Consider the following 26,462-nt stretch of genomic DNA (forward strand, 5'->3'; position numbering starts at 1 on the left):
TATTATCCCTTACTTATTATAATCTTAATTCAAGTGATAAAGGATTTTGAAAGTCTGGCAGTAATCAGTGTTGAGTGCTACTGTAAGGTTAACTCTGCCAGGTTTAAATGTTTCAAAATGATTAACAGTTGAAAATATTAGAAATTTAGAAAAATAAATCAAAGTAATTAAGTAATAAGTTACATTACTTCAATAAAGTAATTGAAAAGTTACACTACTTATTACATTTGAAATCAAGCAACCCAACACTGTTCGTTCATCACGTGACAGCCCCATAAGATGACGAACAACTCCAAAAACACAAAGACATGAAACAGGTGAACTAATTCCAGAACAGAACCTAATAGGATGTTGCACATGCGCGATTGAACGAATCACTCCCCGAGACGACTCGTTCATCCCGAATCGTTCAACAACGACCCATCACTATTTGATAACCGCCGGCAGAAGAACAGTGAATGCCAGGAGTTTCGCAGCTGAAAACAAAGCCCACTAGACAGTGACCATGATTCTGAACGCGTCTCTCACTGACAGAGTATAAAGTTACTTCAAAGGCTTGCTCATTCAACCGTCTACGAACTGGAGCTTTGTGCTTGTGCACTTCTCTCTTTCATTGCACAAATCCAAATATATCATAGTATTTCACTATTTGCGATGGATTCAAATGCTAAACTATTACATATTATGTAAATTTTAGACTTTGTACTTCATTCGCGTTCTAATGGTGACACAGTAAGGCGGGCATGCATGATTAATAAAAAAAAAAAAAAAAAAAAAAACAGGACCAACTGCGCTGTCAAGTTAGCAATGCTGGAAGCCTGGAAATGATGCGTTTTGTGTTTGCGTGCACCGGCGCAATTACTTCTTCATAGGAAGTTGTTCTAGTTCCTCAAAGTAATTGGTACTACTGTCTGTTTAAAATAAATGAAAAGAAACCTAGCATAGTAGATTTGTTTTATACCGAAATCATATCGAACCGAGGTACGTACCGAACCATTGCATCTGTGTACCATTACACCCCTAAAATATAAGATTTAAAAAAAAAATTATAATAAAATAAAATAAAATAAAATAATAATAATAATAATAATAATAATAATAATAATAATAATAATAATAATATTATATATAAAAAGTAGTACTAGTAATGATAATAATAATAATAATAATAATAATAATAATAATAATAACAACAACAACAACAACAACAACAACAACAACAACAACAAATACAAACCCCAAATATCTGAAAGGTAGTGTAGTTTTTCAGCATGTTAAGGTGAAACACAAATTTAGTTTGTAGAGGTCCCAAGTGTAAAGTTTAACATCCGTAAAACAATGCATACCATATACTGAAGTCTCCATTTTGTACCTCAACCATGGAAAGTGCTGTAAAATGTTTAAAGGAGGTAAGGAGGGAGGGAAAAAAAAAAAAAAAAAAAAAAAAAAAAAAAAAAAAAAAAAAAAAAAACAACAACAACAACAACAACAACAAAAAAAAAAAAACCCAACACGACAAACACCAATGAATCTGGCAAAAATGTGAAATACCATAAAACAAGAGTCTTAAGGGTCAGAATTTTTATTCATTTCACTGATATAAGGGACAGAACCATCACGGAGCATTGAAAGGAAAGGAATTGAGGAGTTCGCTGTGGATTCACACGTATCACGAGAGGAAACTCGGGGGAAGGAGGAGAGCGGGTGAACAGAGAAAGGGAAAGGCGAAAAGAGGGAGAGGAGTGACAAAGGAAAAGAAACAATAGAAAAAGGCACTTCTACTCTTTCAGTAACCAGTCTGATGCACCAATCTCTGGAATTAAAACAAAACATACCGTACGAAATAAAAACAGAAGATGAGCATTATATAAAAGACTGTGACCCGAACACACCCAACAGAGAGAGCATGTAAACGAAGCCGGTTTCTCTGTACAACACCGGCCAGACTCGCTTCTGTCTGCGGGAGCGCCGGGAGTCCTGAACGTAAAACGTGTGCGTGAGTGCGTATGGACAGTCTCATCTACCTGTCTTCACTCTCGTGTAAATTAAATTAAAAAAAAAAAAAAAATAGTAACAATGGTCACAGCTACCAGCACCAGCCTGTGGCAAGAGCCCAAAGCTTTCTGTAGGACACCAAGGGAAGACCACAGAGCCGGCACGCGGGACATACACCGCGACTACGGTGTTCAAGCAAATGAAAACAAGTATTCATTGTCGTTAAAAACGATTCCTTTCATGTACAAAAAGTAATAAAGGCAGTCACACCTTGAGATCCCAGGCTTTTCTGTACAGACGCCAAGGCTCAAGAGGATCACCCAGCAAATATTAGGTTGAGTTTTCAAGTACGGAGCGATTCAAGAGGCGGAGGCAGCCCCTCTGCACCGGCGAGGGAGCAGGGCTTCTCTGTAGCTACGCCCGCTGTCGCCGCGCGCAGAGAGGGAGTGCTTTGCCCCCGCCGTGGTCTAGTAGAACATCACATAACAGCTACCAGGAGGTTTAATCTGGAATCACCATTGAGACCGAAGGGGAACGGGTCGCGTCGCCGGTCCCGCAGAACCACACCAGTTGGTAGCAGCTTCTGACTTCTCTGTAACACGTCAGAAATAAAAACAACACGGCCTGCGGGGACCGGCACCGAACCGCCGTGACAGTACGCACGTGTAAAAAGTCTCTTAAAATTTCTCAATCCGATCCCTGCACTACGTAACTTAAACACATTCTTCTTGAAGCCAACTAGAAAGACGGGTTTTCACGAGAGGTTTTGATCCCATTCGCAATGGTGCGCGTAAAGTGGTGGACCTGGAAAATGGTAAGCGTTGGTTCTCTTAGTTGGTAAAACAAAACGTTGAGGGGTTAGTGCTTCAGCCAGCAATGCATAGCATCACGGAACAACCTTTGACCCCCATTTGTGCCGTCACTTGATCTTGCAAGCAAATAGGTAAGGAAGGAAGGGCCGTAGAGAGATGGGTGGAGAAGAGGGCGCGTAAGGTCAAACAGAACAAAACAAAAATTACCAAACAGCCACCATCCACAGATATTTCGAAAACAATACAGCAAAGAACAGGGTTGAAGGTAGACTTGTAGGGGGGAGAACGCCACTGGAGGGGAATTACCTTTAGGAGCGGGTGTGAGGTTAGGAGGAGTGAGGGGTTTTGGTACATCTCCCCCCTCCGACGGGTTGAGTAGGTTTCTCTGTAATGTACACCTACCGCCCGAGAAAAGGAGAGGGGGGTTACAGATTTAGTATTTAAGCTTTTTGGGAACTTCCCAGGGGAAGGACTCGCGGCCAAAGTGGCCATAGGCGGCGGTGCGCTGGTAGATGGGCTTCTTCAGGTCCAGCTCTCTGGAATTGCACAGGAGACAGAGTAAGACAATTGCCAAGCACAAAGAAGGACGTTCAATGAGCCACTCTAATTTAACTGTGCCAAACTCAGGAAACGCCGGAGCAAAATGTCAAAGGTGACTGGGAAACCAGCAAACCGAGAGGCGGCGGTCGGGCCGCCTCAGAGGAGCACGCTTTACCTGACGATGACGCCCGGGCGGAGGTCAAAGTTCTTCTTCACGATCTCCAGCAGCTCCTTCTCGCTCCTCTGGGAGGTTCCATAGTGGAAGATGGAGATGGACAAGGGGTGGGCCACTCCGATGGCATAAGACACCTGAGGAAACCAGGAAATGGGTAAAACTGTAGTTTCACCACTAGGGATGTCACAATTCATTGATTCGAGTACTCCATTAAAAAAAAAAAAAAAATTGACTGCAATTTGTCGAGTGTCGAATAACCAGCAAAGTACCGGAAATGGTGCATTCCACGGACAAGAATCTATAAAACACATTAGACCAGGGGTCACCAAACTTGTTCCTGGAGGGCCGGTGTCCTGCAGAGTTTACCTCTAACTTTCCTCAACACACCTGCCTGGAAGTTTCAAGTATACCGAAGACCTTGGTTAGCTGGTTCATGCATGTTTGATTAGGGTTGGCGCTAAACTCTGCAAGGACACCGGCCCTCCAGGACCAGGTCTGGTGACCCCTGTATTAGACCGTTTTCCAAGGCTGCATGATATGCATTGATTATCTCTCAAAATGCTAACTGTTCAGTTCATCAAGTTTTCAAAATAAAAGCTCAAACCCTCACTCTGAGTTTACAGGGTTTGACGTCCACATATTCAACAAATTACAGTCACTGTGACATTTCTGTCCTAAATAAAACGCTAAATATTAAAGATTACGTGGACATTTTAATTAACAGTTGAGTCAATATTAAACAAGTTGGGGCCCTATGCAGTTATTTTTTATGTAATGTACACTACTTCCATTGTTTATTTTACTTTATGCATTTTAACAGTTGATACTTCATTTGAACTAATTATTGCCTTATTGCTATTATACATGTATTTTAAGTCATTTTAAAGGCAAATTTTCGCTTAGGACTATTTTAATACCACAAATAAGATAATTATCCAAATACTCAACCAATTATCAAATAATCGACCAATTACTCGATTACCAAAATATTCGTTAGTGGCAGCCCTATTCACCTCTAATACCTGGCGAAAGACTGCTAAATATTCACCTGGACCAGAACACGCTTGCACAGACCAGCCTTCACCAGAGACTTGGCCACCCAGCGGGCTGCATACGCAGCAGAACGATCAACTTTAGTATAATCCTTCCCAGAGAAAGCGCCACCTCCGTGAGCGCCCCAGCCTCCGTAAGTGTCCACGATAATCTTACGGCCAGTCAAACCAGCATCTCCCTGTAAAAACAGTATGAATTAAGAAGTGCACTGTTTGAACAATCACCACCACATCTGGGGAAATAAAAAAGTAAGAAAACAAAACCACAGATAAGCCTGTAAATACATACACTTCAGTTCCCACACCTATTACTCTGACTATAATCAATTTGCGTACAACAATTTAAAGGACTAAGAATCTATTCCCCCACTTTTCCATGTCCATAGGACCCTAAGAATGGCACTGTTATTGTTGTAGTTTAAACCTGTGGGCCTCCAATGACAAAGCGTCCGCTGGGCTGCAGGTGATAGATGGTGTCATCATCCAGGTAGACATTGGGCACCACAGCTTTCACCACCTTCTCCTTCAGAGCATCACGCATCTCATCCAGACACACTACTTCATCATGCTGAACAGACACTACAATGGTGTGGACACGCACAGGAATCATGGCTCCACGGTCCTGCCTGTACTGGACGGTCACCTAGAGAAGGAAATAACATCAAAAATTTATATGAATGGTCACAATTTCAGTCCTACAGTAGTAATAAACAATTTCAGTAAACTGTTTGCTTAGGTCTACTTTTATTACGTCAAAAGAGAATCAAAATTATTAAATTACTCAATTAATCGTCAGAATAATCGACTGATTACTCTATTGCCAAAATAGCTGGTATTGACAGTTCATAATTAAAATGCGAAAATTGTGCACTCCAATCTTAGCTGCACTTCTTAGGTCTTTATTTATATATATATATATATATATATATATAAAAATAAGACACACACACATTAAATACACAAAGTACACACACACCACATAAATACATTTATTTTAGATGTGATTAACCTTTAAATACTTCAAATCTTTTCCTACTGCCCTTTGTTTATTAAAAAAAAAAAAAAAAAAAAAAAAAAAAAAAAAAAAAAAAAAAAGGCAATAATTTGACACCTAATTATATGAAACATTATGATTATTTTTTTGACTATATTTCCCAGCCCTATCTGTAATATTACTATAATTACTACAATTAAAACCGAAAATAGTTTCTCCTTTAATCAACCCCACACTTTTCAATTAGTGTATTTTCCTATTGACTTCTAACATCACTTAGGTCTCATCTCACCTGGGTCTTGGAATCAGGTCGCAGCCAAGACAGGGTACCGTTGCGGCGTAATTCGGCCATTTTAGCATTCAGCTTGTGGGCCAGGACAATAGTGAGAGGCATACACTCCTCAGTCTCATCTGTGGCATAACCGAACATCAAGCCCTAAGAAACAAAGCACAAAGTCAGTTCAGTAAACATGTTAATTCTCCTGGCATACGAACAAACAAAACTGTCATCTTGCTCTTACCTGATCTCCAGCTCCGACATCCTCCTCACTGCGGTCAAGGTGAACCCCTTGAGCAATATCAGGTGACTGCTGCTCAAGAGCCACAAGCACATTGCAGGTCTTGTAGTCAAACCCTGAAAGTACAATAAAAGGCTGATGAACCTAAATTCTACACTAAATCAATCTGACAGTTAATACAAAATGCCACACATTATGCAACGCAAGTACAGCAAGTATTACAGCAGTGACATTTAGTGCCGTTTTACCTTTGGAAGAGTCATCATATCCAATGTGCTTGATGGTGTCCCTGACAACCTTCTGATAGTCCACAGCAGCACGAGAGGTGATCTCACCGGCCAGCAAGATCATTCCAGTCTTGGCAACCGTCTCTGCCAGGACAGAGTGATAGGGGTTAGAGCACATGCAAGAGATTCAAGTTGCAAGCATAGAGAAAAGTGTGCAGGAAAGCATAACTTGACACTCACCACATGCTACTTTGGCATCCGGATCCTGTTTGAGGTGGGCGTCCAACACAGCGTCACTGATCTGGTCACAAATCTTATCTGGAACAGAGGAACGAGAGGCGCAATCATTAAATCAGCCAAGAATTCAGGTTAAAAGACACTTTTGAGGTAAACACAACTGCCTCCAGGGTCATAACTAAACTTTGGATTTGCATACCTCAAACAGGTTTAAAACAGCAAGCTTGGAAGGGCGCGTTTTAATGCAAAATGCACTACTATATTTGTATGCAATTATACAAATACAGATTTAAAAAAAAAAAAAAAAAAAGCATTAAGTACTAGAACATCATAGCTGTTATGCATATAATAACACTAATAAAATATATGTGAGCCTGGATCAAAAAAACAGTCTTAAGTAGCACATATTTGTAGCAATAGCCAAAAATACATTGTATGGGTCATTTTTTTTTTTTTTTTTTTTTTTTTTTTTTTTACACAAAAAAAACATTTTTATGTAAAGAAAAAAGATATTTAGTAAATTTCCAACATTAAAATCAAACATGAATTTTTTTAGCATTAAAACGCAACTTTTTTTTAAATATCAAAATTTTTTTTTTTTTTTTTTTTTTTTTATTTTGCTTCCACATATTTAAATAGCTGTATCTCGGCCAAATATTGTCCCATCTTTATTTCATTTAAAAAAAATTTAAAAAAAAAAAAAAAAAAAAAAGACACTTGTGGCTGGTTTTGTGGTCCAGGGTCTCATAAAAGAGTATCAGAAATTTCATGGCAATTTATAATAATATAATTTACTTTATATTAGTGTTATTTAAGCATTGTTGAGTTACTATTATAGCTTTTATTAATGTTTTAGTGTTTATTTTTAGATTTTCTACTTTCATTTTAACATTTTAGTTTTGGCATTTTAATTCAATTTTGTGAGTTTAGTCAGTAGTCGTACATTTTTAATTTAATGCCATGTCAGCATCTTAGGCTATTTTCATGGTAAAAACAACCAAATTATATTGCACAAGATTTTTTACATTAGCATAAAACTTTTTCTAGCTAAATTATACTAAACTCTTTAATGTGTTCACTTCATAAGAGAGTTTTCTACATACATTAAAAGTTATTTTAATAGTTAAACTACATGAAAGATTTTCTTGGCAACGGCATGAAAAATTAGGTTTAGGTTACTGTACTTTTAATTAATGTTAATTTCAAGTAATGAATTTTAAGTAGTTAACTATAACACTTCATAACTTCAAATGTAATTGGCTTTTTGCAAAACAAAGCACTTCAGTGACAACACTGCCATTATATGATTGGCTTACAAGCCTCACGTGTGCCAAAGACTCAAGAGATTGTTTAACAATGATAAACATGGACGTTGCTAGCACCACAGATCATATTGCCTCCATAAAATATTTCCACAGAACAGGTGAAGTACATTAGCTCACAGCAGCACGGCCTCTCTATCGGAGGCATGAATGCCCATGCTGCCACTCCACTGCAGCCCCTGGAGTAACGATCTATATTTAGGGCAGAGGTAAGCCAAGCTAATCAGCTGCAGCCGGGCTGCAAACCCTCCCCCACTCCATCAGCACTGAACTTAGACCTGCGCTGAGCTCATTAGAAAGCGTGCTGACGTGGTAGCCAGGGCAGTCGAGCAAGAGGGGAAAGGTCATTCCACATGTACAGGTGTCAGTCTACGGATGACAAAACATGATACGGTGGACCCGTCCACAAACAAACTTTACGAGAATACACAAATGCTTGGGCAACTCATTGCTAGCACTTGATCTTACTGAAAGTGCACACTTGCGACGCCGTAAATGTAACATCCCTCAGTTACCCAAATGTTTGGAATCACTGAACTTGCTTGACAGGATTCTCCTTTGACAGTCACCCCAAGAGGGTAGCTGTGTTTTAATTACAGATTTGTGCAAAACTTCTGCACTATTTTACAAACATATTTCAGGGTGGCCAAAAACAAGTTGTTTATTGGAAATTATAGTACATTACTCCATTCACATGATCCTTCATTAATCATTCTAAGATTCTGATTTGCTACTCATTTATTATTGAAAACAGCAGAGTAGAATGTTTTCAGGTTTTTTTGATGAATAGAAAGTTAAGAAGCAGCATTTATCTAAAATAGAAATATTTATATAAAGTCTTTATAATCACTTTCGAAAATTTAAATTAAAAGCATCTTTGCTAAATAAGTGTTTATTTTTCATAAGTTCATTTAAATAACAAAAAAAAAAAAAAAAAAAAAAAAAAAAAAAACAATACTGACTTTAGGCTTTTGAATGGTATAGTGTATAATGCTACTTTTTTTTTTGCTTAAATGCTGATCTTTGGATCTTTCTATTCAAAGAATCCTAAAAAAAAAAAAAAAAATAATAATAATAATAAAAAAAAAAAAAAAAAAAATAATAATAAATAATAATAGTAATAATAATAATAATAATAATAAATAAAACTCAACTGTTTTAAACAATTAAAAAAAAAAAAATGAACAGCAAATCGGCATATTAGAAGGATTCCTAAAGGATTATGCGATCAAACCTAAATTTTCAGTATCACAGGAACCAATTACATTTTAACATATTCAAACAGAAAGCAGTTATTTTTAATAGTAAAAATATTACGGTTTTGGCCGTATTTTGGATCAAATAACTGCAGGCTTGGTGAGCAGAAGAGACGTCTTTAAAAACATTAAAAACCCTACGGTTTACTGCGACCTGTAAATGCTAAAAAGCGGTTTCCATTGCAGTTTTCAAAATCTTTTGCCTGGAAAAACCACCTCATGTTTGAGCATATAAACTTCTTTGTGATATGTGGGAGTTTTCGCAAAACATCTTTTTTGCACATTTTCACTTTGGACAATTTTAAGGACAATGGAAATGCAGCTAGCGTTTGATCTGATAGAGAAAGTAAGTTTTAAAACCAAAGTTTTGGAGCTTTTAGTCCAAGTACAGTACATTAGCTTTGACAATCTAAATGTAACTTTATCACTAAATGTAAATATTGATGACTCATCCTGCACCAATATATTTGTCCAGTCAAACGGTAAAGAACAAGAACACCCCCCTCCCCCTGCAAATACCTGAGGCCCAATCAAAAGCCTTTTTTTTTTTAAATTAACGCTGCTTTCACACCATGTCAGAATCACAGCAATTCTAAACTTCAAACTTGTAACCATGAAATCTACAAGGACGTGAGTGCTTTTTACAACCTCAAATACTTGTCAGCCCTGAGTTCTCTCACAATAGTGTATAAAGGTTGGTTATGAAAGCAAAAATGATATTCATTTTCTCAATATGAGAATTTATTTGAACGGAAAAAAAAAAAAAAAAAAAAAAAAAAAAAAAAAAAAAAATCATAGACATACCACGAGCTATAAGGTTAATCAATGATTTAAAAAAATAAATAAATAAATAAATAAATAAAAAAAGCCATAAGCCCAGGTTATCACAGCTTTTGTTTTTTGTTTTTAACAGCAGAATTCCTTGTGGAAAAACTACATTACCCATGATTCTGCACAAAAACTTCCACTCATCAGAGAACCATAACCAGTGCCAAAAGAGCACTTCAATACCGAAACACTCCCACAAAGCACTGCGAAGGAGTCAGTTTCCCTGCCTTTAGGGCAATATTTAATTACTTGAATATTTAGAGGCGTGTGTAGCAATAAATGCAATATATTTACATATATAAATCACAAGTTTCACATTTTGCAATTATTTTAGTGTCCATTATATCTCTTGCAATACATAATGGCACTGTAGTTTATCTTGCATTTTTGTCTTTTTTGTCCATCTTCCAAATACTTTGTTTCAAATCAAAGTTTGTCATGTTGTGATTCAGCAATTTTCTGGTTGGTTTTATGGATTACAACTCAAAAACGAAAACTTTAAAAAGGAAAAATACTACTGGAAGCAAGGCAGCTGAAAAAGTAGATGGGCACAAAAAAAAAAAAAAAAAAAAAAAAAAAAACATCTGAAATCACATACTTATTTAGGTGCATACTGAATCATTTCTTCTTGTCCGTGGGCGATGCATGGAGGTATGTGTACCAAACACATTCCTGGAAATACCACATCACGCCATGCATGCAATGACCAGCGTGTTCTTTGACCTGTCATGTAATAACTATTGACAAGCTACTGACTACTGGTTTTAAACAACTACAATTTAACTCGTTGTTATTCTTTCTACCTATAGCACTGCCTGTCTTACAGTTTCTCAACAATTTTTTTTTTTTTTTTTTTTTTTTTTTTTTTTTTATTTCTCCCAATCTGACAACCCAGTTTATGCAGTGGTGTAATTACAGAATTATAAAGCATCTGAGTGTATCCAGTAGGTCATGTGGATAATGTTCGCACCCGGTTTTATGAATACTGCGTACTCTTTTTACGTACTGCATCACTGCATGGCGCGCTCGACGTCGCAGTGGTCAAAGACGCACATCAGGCGCATATGTATACACATAACATATATATGCATTCCGCACTAAATCACGCATGCGTTCTGAACGCGATAACGCTTGAAATCGAAAGCTAGAGGCGTTTGCTTTCATGTACAGTACATTTCGGGCCTAAGAGGTGCGCTGACGCAATAGTCGCGGCCACTTGAGCGAGAAGGAAAGTTTACACCACGTGTCTGGGTGTCAAAGCACAGGGACGACTAGAAAAGTCAAACAGCGGCGAACAATATACAACGACGTTCAACATTTAGCGACGATTTCACAAGCACGCGGACACGCGCAGGCATTATTATTCGCTGATCCCATATGCCACTCAATAAGGATTACGAAGGAAGTTAATAACGGGAACGATGATTAATAATTCTTGGACTGGTATGAGTTATAGTCTCGTCTTGACGTATAAAATGCGCAACCTGGCAAACCGGCTAAACAACAACACGCGGACTGAGTCCGCATTGCTCATGAACACATGTTCCGCGAGCCCGCCGACAACATGGCGCACGCAGCCGTCTAACAGAAATTAAAAAAAAAAGATTTATAGCCAGTATTGAATATTAGTTCTATTTATTAAGTATGTTATATTAAAACTAAAAATAAAATAATGGTTAAGCCCTAAAAGCGTCCATGGCCTACATTCGCGAGATTAGCTTTGGGCCTCAAATCCGGTGACTCCGCCGCGTGTGGCGGAGGAGACAAACACATCCCACTTTACCAAAGTCTTCGTACGTTGAAGAATACCGCATGTTACACGCCCTTGACATAGTGAGAGTATAATAAAACGACATGATTGCAAATACGTATGTGTAGAATTGTCAAATATTTATTAGCAGATATTAGCATATGCTAGCTGTGGATCTTGTGTTTACCTTCCGCGCGACCTTGTGACACTAAAATCTTATTTGTACCATAAGCGTGTTGTGATACATACCAGGGTGTCCTTCACCGACAGACTCCGACGTGAACAAAAAGCAGTCTTCATCAATCAGGGAGTTGTGGAAACCGTTCATCTGCCCGTTCATGTTGGATTCACTGGTGCGCTTATCTAAATCTGTGCGTTTCTCTCTCTCGTGTGTTGTTTTCAGATTCTCTCTGCTTTTCAAGCGTAGGTCTTAAAGGGATGTTTCTAGTGATGGTCTGTCGCGGACACGCTGTGTAGACTTGACCTCAAATGATCATGCGAGCCGGTCTTCAAGTTTATATCCCTCCCACTTCACTGCAAGCTCGAACGTCACTCGGGCGCGCCCCCGTCCGTCTTTGCGTCAGCCAATCAGAAAGGGCGTTACGAATGAAGCGGTGAGCAGACAAAGGAGGCCTTCACTGTATACAGTGTTTTACATTTATATATTTAGAAATAAAACAAAGACAATTTTACAAAGAAAACCCATTTTTGTTCTGTTGTCACACTTCTGCTATAGAAACTCTCCTTGCAGTTTCCTTAAAGTATAAATATGCTTTATATGTCTGTAAGCTCCCTTGATGCTCCTATCTTCATTTTTAAAGCTTAGCTTAATATTTACTGCAGAACAATATTAAATTGCATCATGTCAGTGTGTTTCCCCCCCCAAATGTATAAACTTGTGATGTTACATCACTGATGTAAGATGATTATGCAATGCAGTTTTCCAGGGGAGAATTTATGTAAAATGCACTTTGTCCTTCGACAATGTATAACCTACATCAGGAATGTCTGTCGGTCTTGGAGGTGCACTTTGGACTCGGTTGAGCAAAGCATTAATTGTTGTATTTCAGCGCATTAAATGTTAGTACATTAAAGCTGGTGGGCAGAGCTGCTAAGCCTGTCTCAGCTCTTTGCTAATTACTGTTACATAGGGTGTGTTTGATTGTGTTTCAGGAGATTATGAAGTTGCTTGGTAGTATGTGGAATATGTATGTGTGTGTGTGTATATATATTCAGTGCATAACCTGTCAGCATGATTATAATCTATCACATTCACTCAATGTTATATTTGCACTGTCACACACTTTCAGTCAGCATGGGGCCTCTTTTATCCCGTCTAATCTGTAGGCAGTAATTTCTTAGAGTGCCAGGAGGTACAGGGGACGTGGGCTTTACAGAGAAACTCAGAGGTCGTTGAGTTTGTCGATTCATATCTAACCTCAGATATGCACTGGGGTCCAAAAGTTTGAGACCACTTGCGAAAATGCTGTTCTTAGCATTTTTTTAATATTCTGTGTTCGTGCATATATTCTACCTCATGATTTTTACATTTATGCATGTTTAAATTAAATTAAAAAAAGACTTTTTCCAATCTCCCTTTCAATTTAATTCAATAGCATTTATTGTTATAGGAATCAGATGCAAAGCCATTAGGTCTGTGGTATTTGAAATCAGGAAGTAGTGCTTACCTCACCGTGTTGTTATTGCCTTTTGTGTTGTAAATTGGTACGTTATGATGCAAAGAGTGAAAATGTTCCTTGATAGCGAGCATTCATTTGCAAATGTTTGCGAACAAAACAAGCTCTGGCATTTAAATCAACCATGAAGACTACTTTTCTAAACATTGGCCTCTCTTATAAGCTGTGGGTACTTTATCAAGCCTGAAAACAGTTTTATGTGATTTGTTTGTAAATGTTTGCTTTTTATTAACGTTTCACTATTAGCATTATATGTAAGTAGCACAGTTGAGGTCAAAAGTTTACATACACCTTGCAGAATCTGCTAAATAGTAATTATTTTACCAAATTAAGAGGGATCATACAAAATGCATGTTATTTTGTATTTAGTAATGACCTGGAAAAGATATTTCATATAAAAGACGTTTCCATATAGTCCCCAAGACAAATTAATAGTTTAAAAAGTTTACATATGCTTGGTTCTTTTTACTGGTGTTTCACTGTAAATTAGCATTAAATATAACTAATACAGTTGAGGTCAAAAGTTTACATACACCTTGCAGAACCTGCAAAATCTTAATTATTTTACCAAATTAAGAGGGATCATTCCAAATGCATGTTGTTTTTTATTTAGTACTGACCTGAATAAGATATTTCACACAAGAAAATAATAGTTGAATTTATAAAAATGACCCCATTCAAAAGTTTACATATGCTTAATTCTTAATACTGTGTTGTTACCTGAATGATCCACAACTGTTTTTTGTTTGCTTGTTTGTTTAGTGATAGTTGTTAATGAGTCGCTTGTTTGTCCTGAACAGTTACTGCTTGCTGTTCTTCAGAAAACTCCTTCAGGTCACACAAATTCTGTGGTTTTTTTACCACCCTTTCCAACAATGTCTGTATGATTTTGAGATCCATCTTTTCACACTGAGGACAACTGAGGAACTCAAATGCAACTATTACAGAAGGTTCAAATGCTCACTGATGCTCTGAAAGGAAAAACTATGCATTAAGAGCTTGGGGGTGAAAACTTTTGAACAGAATGAAGATGTGTACATTTTTCTTATTTTTCCAAATATCATATTTTTTTCATTTAGTACTGCCCTTCTGAAGCTACAGAAGATACTTACATATTTCCCAGAAGACAAAATAAGCTAAATTTACCCTGATTTTCGAATTCAATGCATTGCGTTTAATCAGTGAGTGTTTGAACCTTCTGTAATAGTTGTATATATAGTCCTTCAGTTGTCCTTAGTGAAAAAAGAAGGATCTCAAAATCGTACAGTAATTGTTGGAAAGGGTTCATATACAAACAATGCTGAAAAACCAAAGAATTTGTGGGACCCGAAGGATTTTTCTGAAGAACAACGGGCAGTTTAACTGTTCAGGACAAACAACTATGGATCATTCAGGTAACAACACAGTTCAGCACAGAATCAAGTGTATGTAAACTTTTGAACAGGGTCATTTTTATAAATATTAATTTCTCTTGTAAACATCTTTTATGTGAAATATCTTATTCAGATCAGTGCTAAATAAAAAATAACATGCATTTTGCATGATCCCTCTTATTTTGGTAAAATCATTAACATTTTGCTGATTCAGCTGTATATTTGTATATGTAACAGATAACCACACAAACCTTATTTAAATACAGATGAAGTAGTTTTGTGCAGGCCTGGCACTGAGGTCTGAAATGATTTTGCTTTTAAATGTAACATTTTGCATTAAAGGAACACGAGACATTCTGCCAGACAAAACAATGATTGTTTTTGTCCCTTTATCAAATATTTCTCTGAATGAATGCAGAGTGTTTTATTTCTTGGTATTTATTTACAAGAATGACGTGAATTTGCACCTAGCAAGACTTTGGATTGTAAGGGTAAACAACTATGTATGATCACGTTGTAGCCAGGTGACGGTTTTTGCTTGAGGGAGATGATTTCAAAATGAACTTAAGTTACGCAACCTTTGCTGTTAGTTATGAATGAGTCAGATACCTCAGAATGTATTATCAAACTCCTTTGCTCTCTGGTTCTGGCTTTTGAACTTCTGCAACGATCACACTGCTTGCACAATGCGTCTAATCGCCTCCAGGTCTGTAAGAGTTTGGAAAGACTCATTCCAATCTCTGACTAAGAACTTAGATCTCATAACAAACTACGGATTATTAGTTCAGAGAAAAATCAAACTGGAAAGTCAATAAACTCACCTTTGTTAAAAGACTTCCTCATCTAAACCTACAAGCATGATAATCCTGTTCAGAAAAGATTTCGTGAGTCATTGGTGACAACTGGGTTTCTTTTATTTTTATGGTAGCATTGTGTCCTCGTTGTTCGTTTTGACACATTTCTGTACTTCACAGTTCATAATGAGGACAATCACACCACAGGAAAACATTTGACTTTGAATTGATCAAAAAATAAAAGTCGATAATTCAGTGATTATAGACAAACTCTGTGTTCTTTGCTCTCCAGTCAAATAACATAAGGTTAAATTTAAAAAGAAAAGGATGGTAAAATCCCAGTTCTGCCCATTAACATTTGATCTGTACTGTTAAAAACATGATGAGAGAATACAGAAGAAAAGATGTGCCAAAGCAGGACTTTTTTTGTTATATTTGCAGTGATGTGCTGATAAAATCTTTACACTTTCAGTCCAAGACAGTTACATTTTACCATCTCCTCCATTTAAAGGGCAGACAGTCATGATATTTATGTAACTTTGCTAAATGTCCTTGAGGTGTGCATTTTTCCATAGTCCATGTGTTCACACACAACACACATGATCAAATAATTACACCAAATGCTATAAATGAGCAGAGCTGATGTGATTGGTTGTCTCCAGTCAGATGCTCCTGTCAAAGGTTTGCTCTGTTTCAGGAGAGGCTGTTGGCTTGACAAAACATCAGCAAAGCATGATGGGTGTTAATGAATAACTTCTAAAATCTTGGAAGGTAGTCTCATAGTATGTGCCAAACCTGGCATGTGTGTACTCATATACTACTAGACCAGTTTATTATGACATCACCTGTTAATAGCAGTGATAGAACGATGTATCAGCGATGTATCATTTTAAATTATCTGTGTCTAATTACCTGTACTGAATGTTTTTTATCTTGTCAATTTGTTTTTTAACTTCTGTGAATTTTGAATGGTCTTTAATATATAGTTTAAAATGTATTTAAATATTACTTTTGTGTATTATTTGCTGTCAGTAAACAGGCTACGATTTGATTAGCAAACTATATTTGTCTTTTGCACACTGGCCATTCAACAGTGTAAACAGAAGTCTTTTGTAACATTATATTTGTGACCATGGACCACAAAACCAGTTGTAACTAGCACGGGTATATTTGTAGCGATAGCCAAAAATACATTGTATGGGTCAAAAATAATTTTTATTTTATTGCAAAAATTATTATGATATTAAGTATAGATTATGTTTCACTGAAGATTTTTTGTAAATTTCCTACTGTAAAACAAAGTTTTGATTAGTAATATGCATTGCTAAGAACTTAATTTGGACTAATTTTAAAGGTGATTTTCTCAATATTTTGATTTTTTTGCACCTTCAGATTCCAGATTTTCAAATAGTTGTATCTCGGCCAAATATTGTCTCACCCTAAGAAATACATTAATAAAAAGCTTATTTATTCAGCTTTCAGATGATTCATACATCTCAATTTCTGGTTTTGTGGTCCAGGGTCACATGTCTTTAGTATCGCTTTCATTAACGTAATGCATCTTTGCTGAATAAAAGTATTAATTTCTTTTAAAACAACAGCAGTAACAAAAATCTTACTAACCTAAAGCTCTTGAATGGTGGTGTAGCCTATATCTACACTTATACAAATATAAAGTCAGTATTTTCTTATATACAGTTCTCTCCACTAATATTGGCACCCTTGGTAAATATGAGCAATGGCGGCTGTGACCTTTCATTGAAGTAAAGCAATTGAAAGTGGGAGGAAAATCTCATTATGAAATAAATGTTTTTCTCCAATGCATGTTGGCCATAATTATTGGCGCCCCCAGAAATTCTTATGAGTAAAATATCTCTGAAGTATATTCCTATTAAAATTTACATTTTTTTTGGCACACCATGGTGACTAGGAGCATGAAACTGTCCTGTTTTACAGGATTATACATATGAGGAACACAAAGGCCAAATTCCCTTAATCATCCATCACAAGGAGCAAAACCAAAGAATATAGTTCTGATGTGCAGAACAAGATTGTTGACTTCACAAAATAGAAAGTAGTCAGAAAGCCTAAAAAAATATCAAACAGCCTCTACATCAGCACATGTTGGTCAGGAGGGTTTAAAGAAAAATCCTCACTGGCTTCTATTGTCAGATGAAACTAAAAAAAGAGCTTTTTGGTGCAAACTCAGGGATAAAAAGTACCACATGCACAAGGTTAAATATACTGCTGGAAGTTTAATGTTGTGGGCCTATTTTTCTGCTGGAGGTCTTGGATGTCTTGTTCAGATACATGGCATCATGGATTCTATCAAATACCAGCAGATAAAACATCTAAACATGACTGTCTCTGTTAGAAATCTTATAATGGGCCGTGACTGGATCTTCCTTTGGGACAATGATCCAAAACAAACATCAAAATCAACACAAAAATTGATCACTGAGAACAAAATGAAGGTTCTGCCATTGGCATCCCAGTTTCCTGACCTGAAACCCTAAAGAAAATGAGAAGAGATGAGAATCTGAGGGATCTGGAGAGATCTGTATGAAGGAATGGTCTTTGATAAAACTCATCAAGCATTATAAGAGAAAACTCAGAGCTGTTATCTTGGAAAAATGACGTTGCAATAATTGGATCCTAATAATTGTGGCCAACGTGAACAAGAGAAAACATTTATTTCATAAAAAGATTTCCCCCCTACGTTCCATTGTTTTACTTTAATGAAGGTTAGAATTTTATGAAAAATTTGAATGAAAGATCAAAAAGATAAATGATGCAGATTTATTTTCACAGCCACCTTTTCTCATATTTACCAAGGGTGCCAATATTAGTGGAGGACACTGTATAAATATGTCTTTTTGTTAGATTCCAGTTTTAAGATTTTGAACCCATATTTCGCACTGTATATTTACAACATATCAACTCTAGATCAGTGGTTCTCAACTGGTAGTTTTCTAAATTCAGATAATACAAGTAACCATAGTTAAATTAATAAATAGGATTATCGACTTCAAAAGGGAGGAGTAAACATGTCCTATAATTTTCTTTTAGATATCAAAGTACAGTACTTTAAGTATATTGTAGTTTAATTGTCCACAATAAACCTCTTGACATTGACCGACAAAACTCTTGACATTGGCCATTAAAGCTCGGTCAATGACTAGTTAAGAGTAAAGGCTGAGATGAATGCTGACATCACTGTTTGCTTTAATTCTATGGTAAAAGGACAGTTTTACCTTGGGTCAGGTTGTCCTGCACTATAAGGCTGATGTGCACTGTCAGCATTTACAATTTATCATTAATAAATAACACAAAATGGATAGACCAGTTGAATCTCTATTGGCAAAGCCACTGAGAACCGAAGACGAGTTTGTGAAGCAATTAAGCACAACAAGGCATGAGAGCACAAACAGCTGCAGGTCTGAAAGGCGCTAGAGGACGACCTGAAACAGGCCGTTTCTCTCAAGTAGTTGCATTATGATGTCTGCTAAAGTCTAGAAATTAATCGACAGGGAAGGAAGGATTGGTCAGAGAATTACATCGCCTGCTTTTCCTATCTGAGGAGGCCTAGGTTCTCCTAAAATGGCCGCTATTAGAGCCTCCGGAGCACTGACGGGGGACACGGGGCTCCGTGGACTAAGAGGACTGAGGGAAGGCGAGGTTAATGTGTCTGGAGAAACCAGACGCTCTTTTTTGGCATTAGCCGAAGGGCGTGGGGAGGTGCTCCGTGTGGGGCCATCGCGGGGACGTGGACACAGGCTCAGAGATTGTAGGGAGGGAAGTGGCGTCCCGGAGAGCGCCGGTACGGCGGGGCTGCGGCTGCGCTGGCGCTTCTGGTGATGCCGTTTGCTGCCGTGGTTTCCAGGGCTAGGGCTACGAGAGCAGGGGGCCAGCAGGACCAGCGTACTGTCGTCTTCAGAGCTGACGTCAGAACTGTCAGAGCGAGAACGACATGCTGGTGCAGGAGGCGTGGACATGGGCAGCTGCACCTGTGAGGAAAAACAATGAGGATGAAATCAAAAAGAATATGCATACAAGATATATATAGAAGTTAAAATCCCTTTAGAGTTTCTAAACCCTTGTGACTTTCTTTCTTACACAAAAAACAAATGGAGACTTTTCAAAGCATGTTTCCATGATCAATTACAATGAATAGAGTTTTTAATCTTTAAAAATGGCACAAAAGCACCGTAAGGAATCATAAAAGTGGTCCATGTGACTTGTGTGCTGTAGGTCTTCTGAAGATATAAAGATATTATGTTAGGAAACAGCCTCAAACAGTTGAGCACAACACTAGCAATGACAAGGTCATGCGTTTGATTCCCAGGGAAAGCAGAAAGAACTGATAAAAAAGTATACTTTGAATGAAATGTAAGTCACTTTGGGTAGTCATCTAAATGAACAGATGACAAAAAGTCAGAATTCACTGAAAATGGGTCCACAATGAGTCTAAGTTCCCAATACAATACTTTCATGTTTTCATGTTGGTCTTGACATGGACTCATTACCATGTAGATTCTGGTCTTAGTCTGGTCTTCTTTTGGTCTTAATCTTCACTTAACCTCAACCTTCTTCTGGTCTCAGTCTTGACTCAGACTCATCTCTCTTCTGGTCTCAGTCTTGAGACCAAATTGACCCTCTTCTGGTCTCAGTCCTGACTCAGACTCATCTCTTTTCTGGTCTCAATCTTGAGACCAAACTCAACCTACTTCTGGTCTCAGTCTTGACTCAGACTCCTCCCTCTTCTGGTCTCAGTCTTGACTTAAACTCAACCCTCTTCTGGTCTCAGTCTTGCAACCCATCTCAACCTTCTTCTGGTCTCAGTCTTGATTCAAACTCAACCCTCTTCTTGTCTCAGTCTTGACTCAAACTCAACCTTCTTCTGGTCTCAGTCTTAATTCAAACTCAGCCCTCTTCTTGTCTCAGTCTTGACTCAGACTCATCTCTCTACTAGTCTCAGTCTTGACTCAGAGTCATCCCTCTTCTGGTGTCAGTCTTGACACAAACGCGACTCTCCTCTGGTCTCAGCCTTGACTCAGACTCATCTCTCTGACTCATCTCTCTTCTGCTCTCAGTCTTGACTCAAACTTAACCATCTTCTGTTCTCAGTCTTGACTTGGACTCATCTCTCTTCTGGTCTCAGTCTTGACTCAAACCCAACCTTCTTCTGGTCTCAGTCTTGATTCAAACTCACCCTCTTCTTGTCTTCTTGTCTCAGTCTTGACTCAGACTCAATCTCTCTACTAGTCTCAGTCTTGACTCAGACTCATCTCTCTACTAGTCTCAGTCTTGACCAGAGTCATCCCTCTTCTGGTGTCAGTCTTGACACAAACGCGACTCTCCTCTGGTCTCAGCCTTGACTCAGACTCATCTCTCTGACTCATCTCTCTTCTGCTCTCAGTCTTGACTCAAACTCAACCATCTTCTGTTCTCAGTCATGACTTGGACTCATCTCTCTTCTGGTCTCAGTCTTGACTCAAACCCAACCCTTTTCTGGTCTCAGTCTTGACTCAGACTCCTCCCTCTTCTGGTCTCAGTCTTGACTTAAACTCAACCCTCTTCTGGTCTCAGTCTTGCAACCCATCTCAACCTTCTTCTGGTCTCAGTCTTGATTCAAACTCAACCCTCTTCTTGTCTCAGTCTTGACTCAAACTCAACCTTCTTCTGGTCTCAGTCTTGATTCAAACTCAGCCCTCTTCTTGTCTCAGTCTTGACTCAGACTCATCTCTCTACTAGTCTCAGTCTTGACTCAGAGTCATCCCTCTTCTGGTGTCAGTCTTGACACAAACGCGACTCTCCTCTGGTCTCAGCCTTGACTCAGACTCCTCTCTCTGACTCATCTCTCTTCTGCTCTCAGTCTTGACTCAAACTCAACCATCTTCTGTTCTCAGTCTTGACTTGGACTCATCTCTCTTCTGGTCTCAGTCTTGACTCAAACCCAACCCTTTTCTGGTCTCAGTCTTGACTCAGACTCCTCCCTCTTCTGGTCTCAGTCTTGACTTAAACTCAACCCTCTTCTGGTCTCAGTCTTGCAACCCATCTCAACCTTCCTGGTCTTCTGGTCTCAGTCTTGATTCAAACTCAACCTTCTTCTGGTCTCAGTCTTGATTCAAACTCAGCCCTCTTCTGTCTCAGTCTTGAGTCTTGATTCAAACTCAGCCCTCTTCTTGTCTCAGTCTTGACTCAAACCCAACCCTTCTTCTTGGTCTCAGTCTTGACTCAAACCCAACCTTCTTCTGGTCTCAGTCTTGATTCAAACTCAACCCTCTTCTGGTCTCAGTCTTGACTTAAACTCAACCCTCTTCTTGTCTCAGTCTTGTCTCAGTCTCAGTCTTGATTCAAACTCAGCCCTCTTCTTGTCTCAGTCTTGACTCTACTAGTCTCAGTCTTGACTCAGAGTCATCCCTCTTCTGGTGTCAGTCTCACAAAGACTCTCCTCTGGTCTCATTCAGACTCATCTCTCTGACTCATCTCTTGTCTCAGTCTTGACTCAAACTCAACCATCTTCTGTTCTCAGTCTTGACCTCATCTCTCTTCTGGTCTCAGTCTTGACTCAAACCCAACCCTTTTCTGGTCTCAGTCTTGACTCAGACTCCTCCCTCTTCTGGTCTCAGTCTTGACTTAAACTCAACCCTCTTCTGGTCTCAGTCTTGCAACCCATCTCAACCTTCTTCTGGTCTCAGTCTTGATTCAAACTCAACCCTCTTCTTGTCTCAGTCTTGACTCAAACCCAACCTTCTTCTGGTCTCAGTCTTGATTCAAACTCAGCCCTCTTCTTGTCTCAGTCTTGACTCAGACTCATCTCTCTATTAGTCTCAGTCTTGACTCAGAGTCATCCCTCTTCTGGTGTCAGTCTTGACACAAACGCGACTCTCCTCTGGTCTCAGCCTTGACTCAGACTCATCTCTCTGACTCATCTCTCTTCTGCTCTCAGTCTTGACTCAAACTTAACCATCTTCTGTTCTCAGTCTTGACTTGGACTCATCTCTCTTCTGGTCTCAGTCTTGACTCAAACCCAACCCTTTTCTGGTCTCAGTCTTGACTCAGACTCCTCCCTCTTCTAGTCTCAGTCTTGACTTAAACTCAACCCTCTTCTGGTCTCAGTCTTGCAACCCATCTCAACCTTCTTCTGGTCTCAGTCTTGATTCAAACTCAACCCTCTTCTTGTCTCAGTCTTGACTCAAACCCAACCTTCTTCTGGTCTCAGTCTTGATTCAAACTCAGCCCTCTTCTTGTCTCAGTCTTGACTCAGACTCATCTCTCTACTAGTCTCAGTCTTGACTCAGAGTCATCCCTCTTCTGGTGTCAGTCTTGACACAAACGCGACTCTCCTCTGGTCTCAGCCTTGACTCCGACTCATCTCTCTGACTCATCTCTCTTCTGCTCTCAGTTTTGACTCAAACTCAACCATCTTCTGTTCTCAGTCTTGACTCGGACTCATCTCTCTTCTGGTCTCAGTCTTGACTCAAACCCATCTCTTTTCTGGTCTCAGTCTTGAGACCAAATGTGACCCTCTTCTGGTCTCAGTCTTGAGCTCTGCAAGTCTTATCTTATTTATGGAATGTTGAATGTGAATATTTTTACCACAGTGGTTTTGGTTTCATTCTAATACCAGCTCTACTGCTAAAACCCTCTTTGAAACTGTGGAACATTGTGTCTTGTTTTTTAATTGTGTGGCATCTAACATCTAGTTTGATATCCAAATGACAAAACAGAGTCTTCATGTTTGTAATTCATGCCTCAGATACAAATCAGCCTGCAATCAATACTTTAAATGTTGACAATTGCAATGACAGATCACAATGACTTAGTCATCATGCCCTTGGAGTAACACGCTCTGAGCTACTGAGCTGCGCATGCAAACAAAACTAATATTAGCATTTGATTTTAATCAGAATGTAGCTGTGTGAAAGCAGAGTTGACCTGAAATGGTTCTGTCACTCCCACAATGCTGTTCGTGTTGTTACTATAATATCCCAGAAGATATTCCCCTGGGTCTCTTGGCAGATCCTCCTCAGAAAACGTCACCTGAAGGTCATGAATAAACAACAAATTAAGGATAATGATAATCAGCACTGGCTACATAATAAATCTTCTTTGTTAGTATTAATACTGTTCAGACTTTCCCTAATCGTAAAGCTTTCAATCCAAGATTATCCAGGAATGATTTGATTTTGGGATTAAAGCATTGTCCAGTGCACACAGTAAGATGTAAAGTTCAGGGTTAGGTTGCTAGTATCTAGGATCTTAGCACATCTTACACACACAACGAACTAATGTCGCGTCCTACCTGCGTTGAATGTTCAGATTTGGCCCACACATATGCAGCATAGTCCTTGTGGTGCTTAAATCCCACCTAAAACATGACATATATAAATCATTTAATTAATTTAAGGTGCATATGGGTGGCTGGGGTGGCTTTTTATTTGAAGAAATTTAATAAGAAGCTGAACATTTTTAAATTGCTCATAAATCAGACAGCAGACAAAAATATTTTGAAATTAATAAACATTATAAATGAGACCCAAAGAGTCAAATATCTGCAGTGTATCATAGGATGTGAATATACATCGAACTGAATATTTCCATATAGATAACAAACTAGTACATCCTGGTCAGGTCGCAACAGTGTCTTTTGTAATCATAAATCAAACAGTAATCTCTCAACAGACCTCTGAAACGTAAATGAAAGTGAAAGCAAGCTTTTCATTTAATACGCACATCTAGTACAAAGGTTTTTCTGATTGTTCTTTCTGATAAGCCTTGACTAAACTGAATTTGTCTGAAAATTAGCCTATAGTTTTTAGAAGCCTGGTTCCACAATGGCATAAAAACCTTTATCTCACAATTCAGGTAATTTAGACTATAAACAGACAACATAACTATACAACACAATTGTAAGAAATTCAAAATTCTAAGAAAAAAAGTCAGAATTATGTGATATAACTCAAATTTTTGACCTTTATCTAAGTTTTAGGTTTACATCTCACAATTCTGAGTTTACTGTTGTAATTTTCACTTTTCTTCTCATGCAATTTTGACTTTTCTTTAAGAATTATGAGTTAGTCAGTGCCAGTAGCCTTGTGGTTAGTGCCGTCTGAAGGTCCTTTGCTGATTCTGCTCTCCTCTCTCCTCCCACTGCTTTCCTGCCATTTCTCAACTGTCCTATCTACAAAAATGCATAAAAAGCCCATAAAAATGACAAAATTTTGATTTGTCTTCTAAATTATGAGTTCATATCTCACAATTTTAACTTTTCTTCTCAGAATTGTGTTTATATCTTTCAATTTTGACTTTCCTTCTCAAAATTGAGTTTATATCTTGCAATTTTAACTTTTCTTTTTAGAATCCAGTTTACATCTTGTGATTTGGACTTCTTCTTCTCAGCGATATGAGTTCATATTTCACAATTTTGACTTTTCTTCTCAGAACTGAGTTTATATCTTGCAATTTTGACTTTCTTTCTCAAAATTGTTTATATTTTGCAATTTTGACTTTTCTTCTCAATACTGTGAGTTTATATCTTGCAATTTTGACTTTCCTTCTCAAAACTGAGTTTATATTTTGCAATTTTGACTTTTCTTCTCAGAATTATGAGTTAATATCTCACAATTTTGACTTTTCCTCTCAGAATTGAGTTCATATCTCACAATTTTAACTTTTATTCTCAGAATTGTTTATATCTTGCAATTTTGACTTTCCTTCTCAAAACTGAGTTTATATCTTGCAATTTTGAATTTTCATCTCAGAATTCTAAGTTCATATCTCACAATTTTGACCTTTCTTCTCAAAATCTTGAGTTTATATCATGAAATTTTGACTTTTCATCTCAGAATTCTAAGTTCATATCTCACAATTTTGACTTTTCTTCTCAAAATCTTGAGTTTATATCACAAAATTTTGACTTCTCATCTCAGAGATGAGTTCATATCTCACAATTTTGACTTTTCTTTTTAGAACTGAGTTTATATCTTGCAATTTTGACTTTTCTTCTCAGAACTGTGTTTATATGTTGCAATTTTCACTTTTCTTCTCAGAATTTCATATTTCACAAAAGAGTTTTTACACAATTCTGAGTTTATATATCTCAAATCTGAAAAAAAGACAGAATTTATATATATATATATATATATATAACTAGAAAAAGTAAAAAAATAACTAAAAAAAAATTAATTTCCTTATTTTATTTCCTTATTTTTATTTAGCCTATGGTGGAAAAAAGCTTCTATAATAAATACACCATGGGCACTTCACATCTATCAAAATAATTTATGATTTATTTTGTGAATTTATTGTGATAACTAAATTATATAAGTAATATATATGTTAATTTCCTTGAAAAGAAAAGGGTGTGCTTCTGTGGTTCCTTTACAGCACTGCTCCGTTTGTTATTAAATTTTCCTGACCTGCTCAACATAGCAACACTGGCCCAACCAATTGCGTGAGTTTGGGGGCGGGATTATTTATTCATTTACCAATAGTAGGCAGGGAGAGTGTATGGGGAAAAATGCCTAAAAATTATGAACTTGGAGCATAGATGGCATACTTTAATAAGATTAATATAGTTAATTACACCTATTATAACATCATTGTGATCAATTATTATAATAACATAATGTGTGTAATTTATTAAAAAAATGTCTGTATTGGGCAGACATTGGCATTTTAATAAAATAAATATACAAAGTAATTTTATGTGAAAATGCCATTCAAGTATTACCTTGTACAGTCCCACCCAGTCCCATGAACTCCTTTGAAAACCATGTCTAATTGTGAGTTTGGCTGTAGCATCAGAGAACTTGGTCCATTCTTTCTCCACTTCCAGTGTCACTAATGGTAAGTTTACCTTAAAGGGAAACTGAGCAGAACAACAT

The 26,462-nt window shown here is 37.6% G+C and overlaps 2 protein-coding genes and 1 long non-coding RNA gene across 5 annotated transcripts in view; all 3 read right to left on the bottom strand.

The window, feature by feature from the left end:
• Nucleotides 1-1,566: 1,566 nt before the first annotated feature.
• Nucleotides 1,567-12,221, bottom strand: mat2aa (methionine adenosyltransferase II, alpha a). Its single transcript, XM_051120978.1, has 9 exons — nt 11,956-12,221; nt 6,554-6,631; nt 6,335-6,457; nt 6,090-6,202; nt 5,861-6,004; nt 4,999-5,217; nt 4,571-4,753; nt 3,523-3,656; nt 1,567-3,343 (listed from the first exon to the last, which is right to left on the bottom strand). Exons 1-9 carry the CDS (start codon nt 12,044-12,046, stop codon nt 3,241-3,243), a joined length of 1,188 nt encoding a protein of 395 aa, XP_050976935.1. The 5' UTR covers nt 12,047-12,221; the 3' UTR covers nt 1,567-3,240.
• Nucleotides 12,222-15,672: 3,451 nt separating this feature from the next.
• The window catches only part of LOC127171608 (phosphatidylinositol 4,5-bisphosphate 5-phosphatase A), a 31,251-nt gene continuing 20,461 nt past the window's right edge, over nt 15,673-26,462 (bottom strand). The window contains exons 10-13 of one of the 2 annotated variants that reach the window (XM_051120360.1): nt 26,309-26,446; nt 23,879-23,944; nt 23,512-23,616; nt 15,673-19,577 (exon numbers count right to left, since the gene is read on the bottom strand). In XM_051120360.1, the coding sequence (XP_050976317.1) occupies nt 19,116-19,577; nt 23,512-23,616; nt 23,879-23,944; nt 26,309-26,446 (771 nt within the window). In that variant the 3' untranslated portion in view covers nt 15,673-19,115. Of the gene's footprint in view, nt 19,578-22,279; nt 23,617-23,878; nt 23,945-26,308; nt 26,447-26,462 lie in introns of those variants that run through there. The other variant, XM_051120359.1, reaches the window with a different exon arrangement.
• On the bottom strand, nt 19,622-21,901 carry LOC127171611 (uncharacterized). Of its 2 annotated transcripts, none has more exons than XR_007828537.1 (3): nt 21,819-21,901; nt 21,076-21,634; nt 19,622-20,749 (listed from the first exon to the last, which is right to left on the bottom strand). It is a non-coding gene; the product is annotated as an uncharacterized LOC127171611 (long non-coding RNA). The 2 variants fall into 2 exon arrangements; XR_007828538.1 differs by lacking the exon at nt 21,819-21,901 and adding an exon at nt 21,675-21,706.

Source organism: Labeo rohita, chromosome 10, assembly GCF_022985175.1.
Source record: "Labeo rohita strain BAU-BD-2019 chromosome 10, IGBB_LRoh.1.0, whole genome shotgun sequence".
In the NCBI taxonomy this organism is placed as follows: Eukaryota; Metazoa; Chordata; class Actinopteri; order Cypriniformes; family Cyprinidae; genus Labeo; species Labeo rohita.

Bases quoted from the DNA above. Each gene is read 5' to 3' on its own strand.
- mat2aa (XM_051120978.1), bottom strand. From the start codon at position 12,046: ATGAACGGGCAGATGAACGGTTTCCACAACTCCCTGATTGATGAAGAC. The intron at 6,005-6,089 runs GTAAGAGCAAGA...TTTGTTTCTTAG, and splicing joins ATGTCGGAGCTGGAGATCAG to GGCTTGATGTTCGGTTATGC. The intron at 4,754-4,998 runs GTTTAAACTACA...CTGTTTTTACAG, and splicing joins TTGTCATTGGAGGCCCACAG to GGAGATGCTGGTTTGACTGG.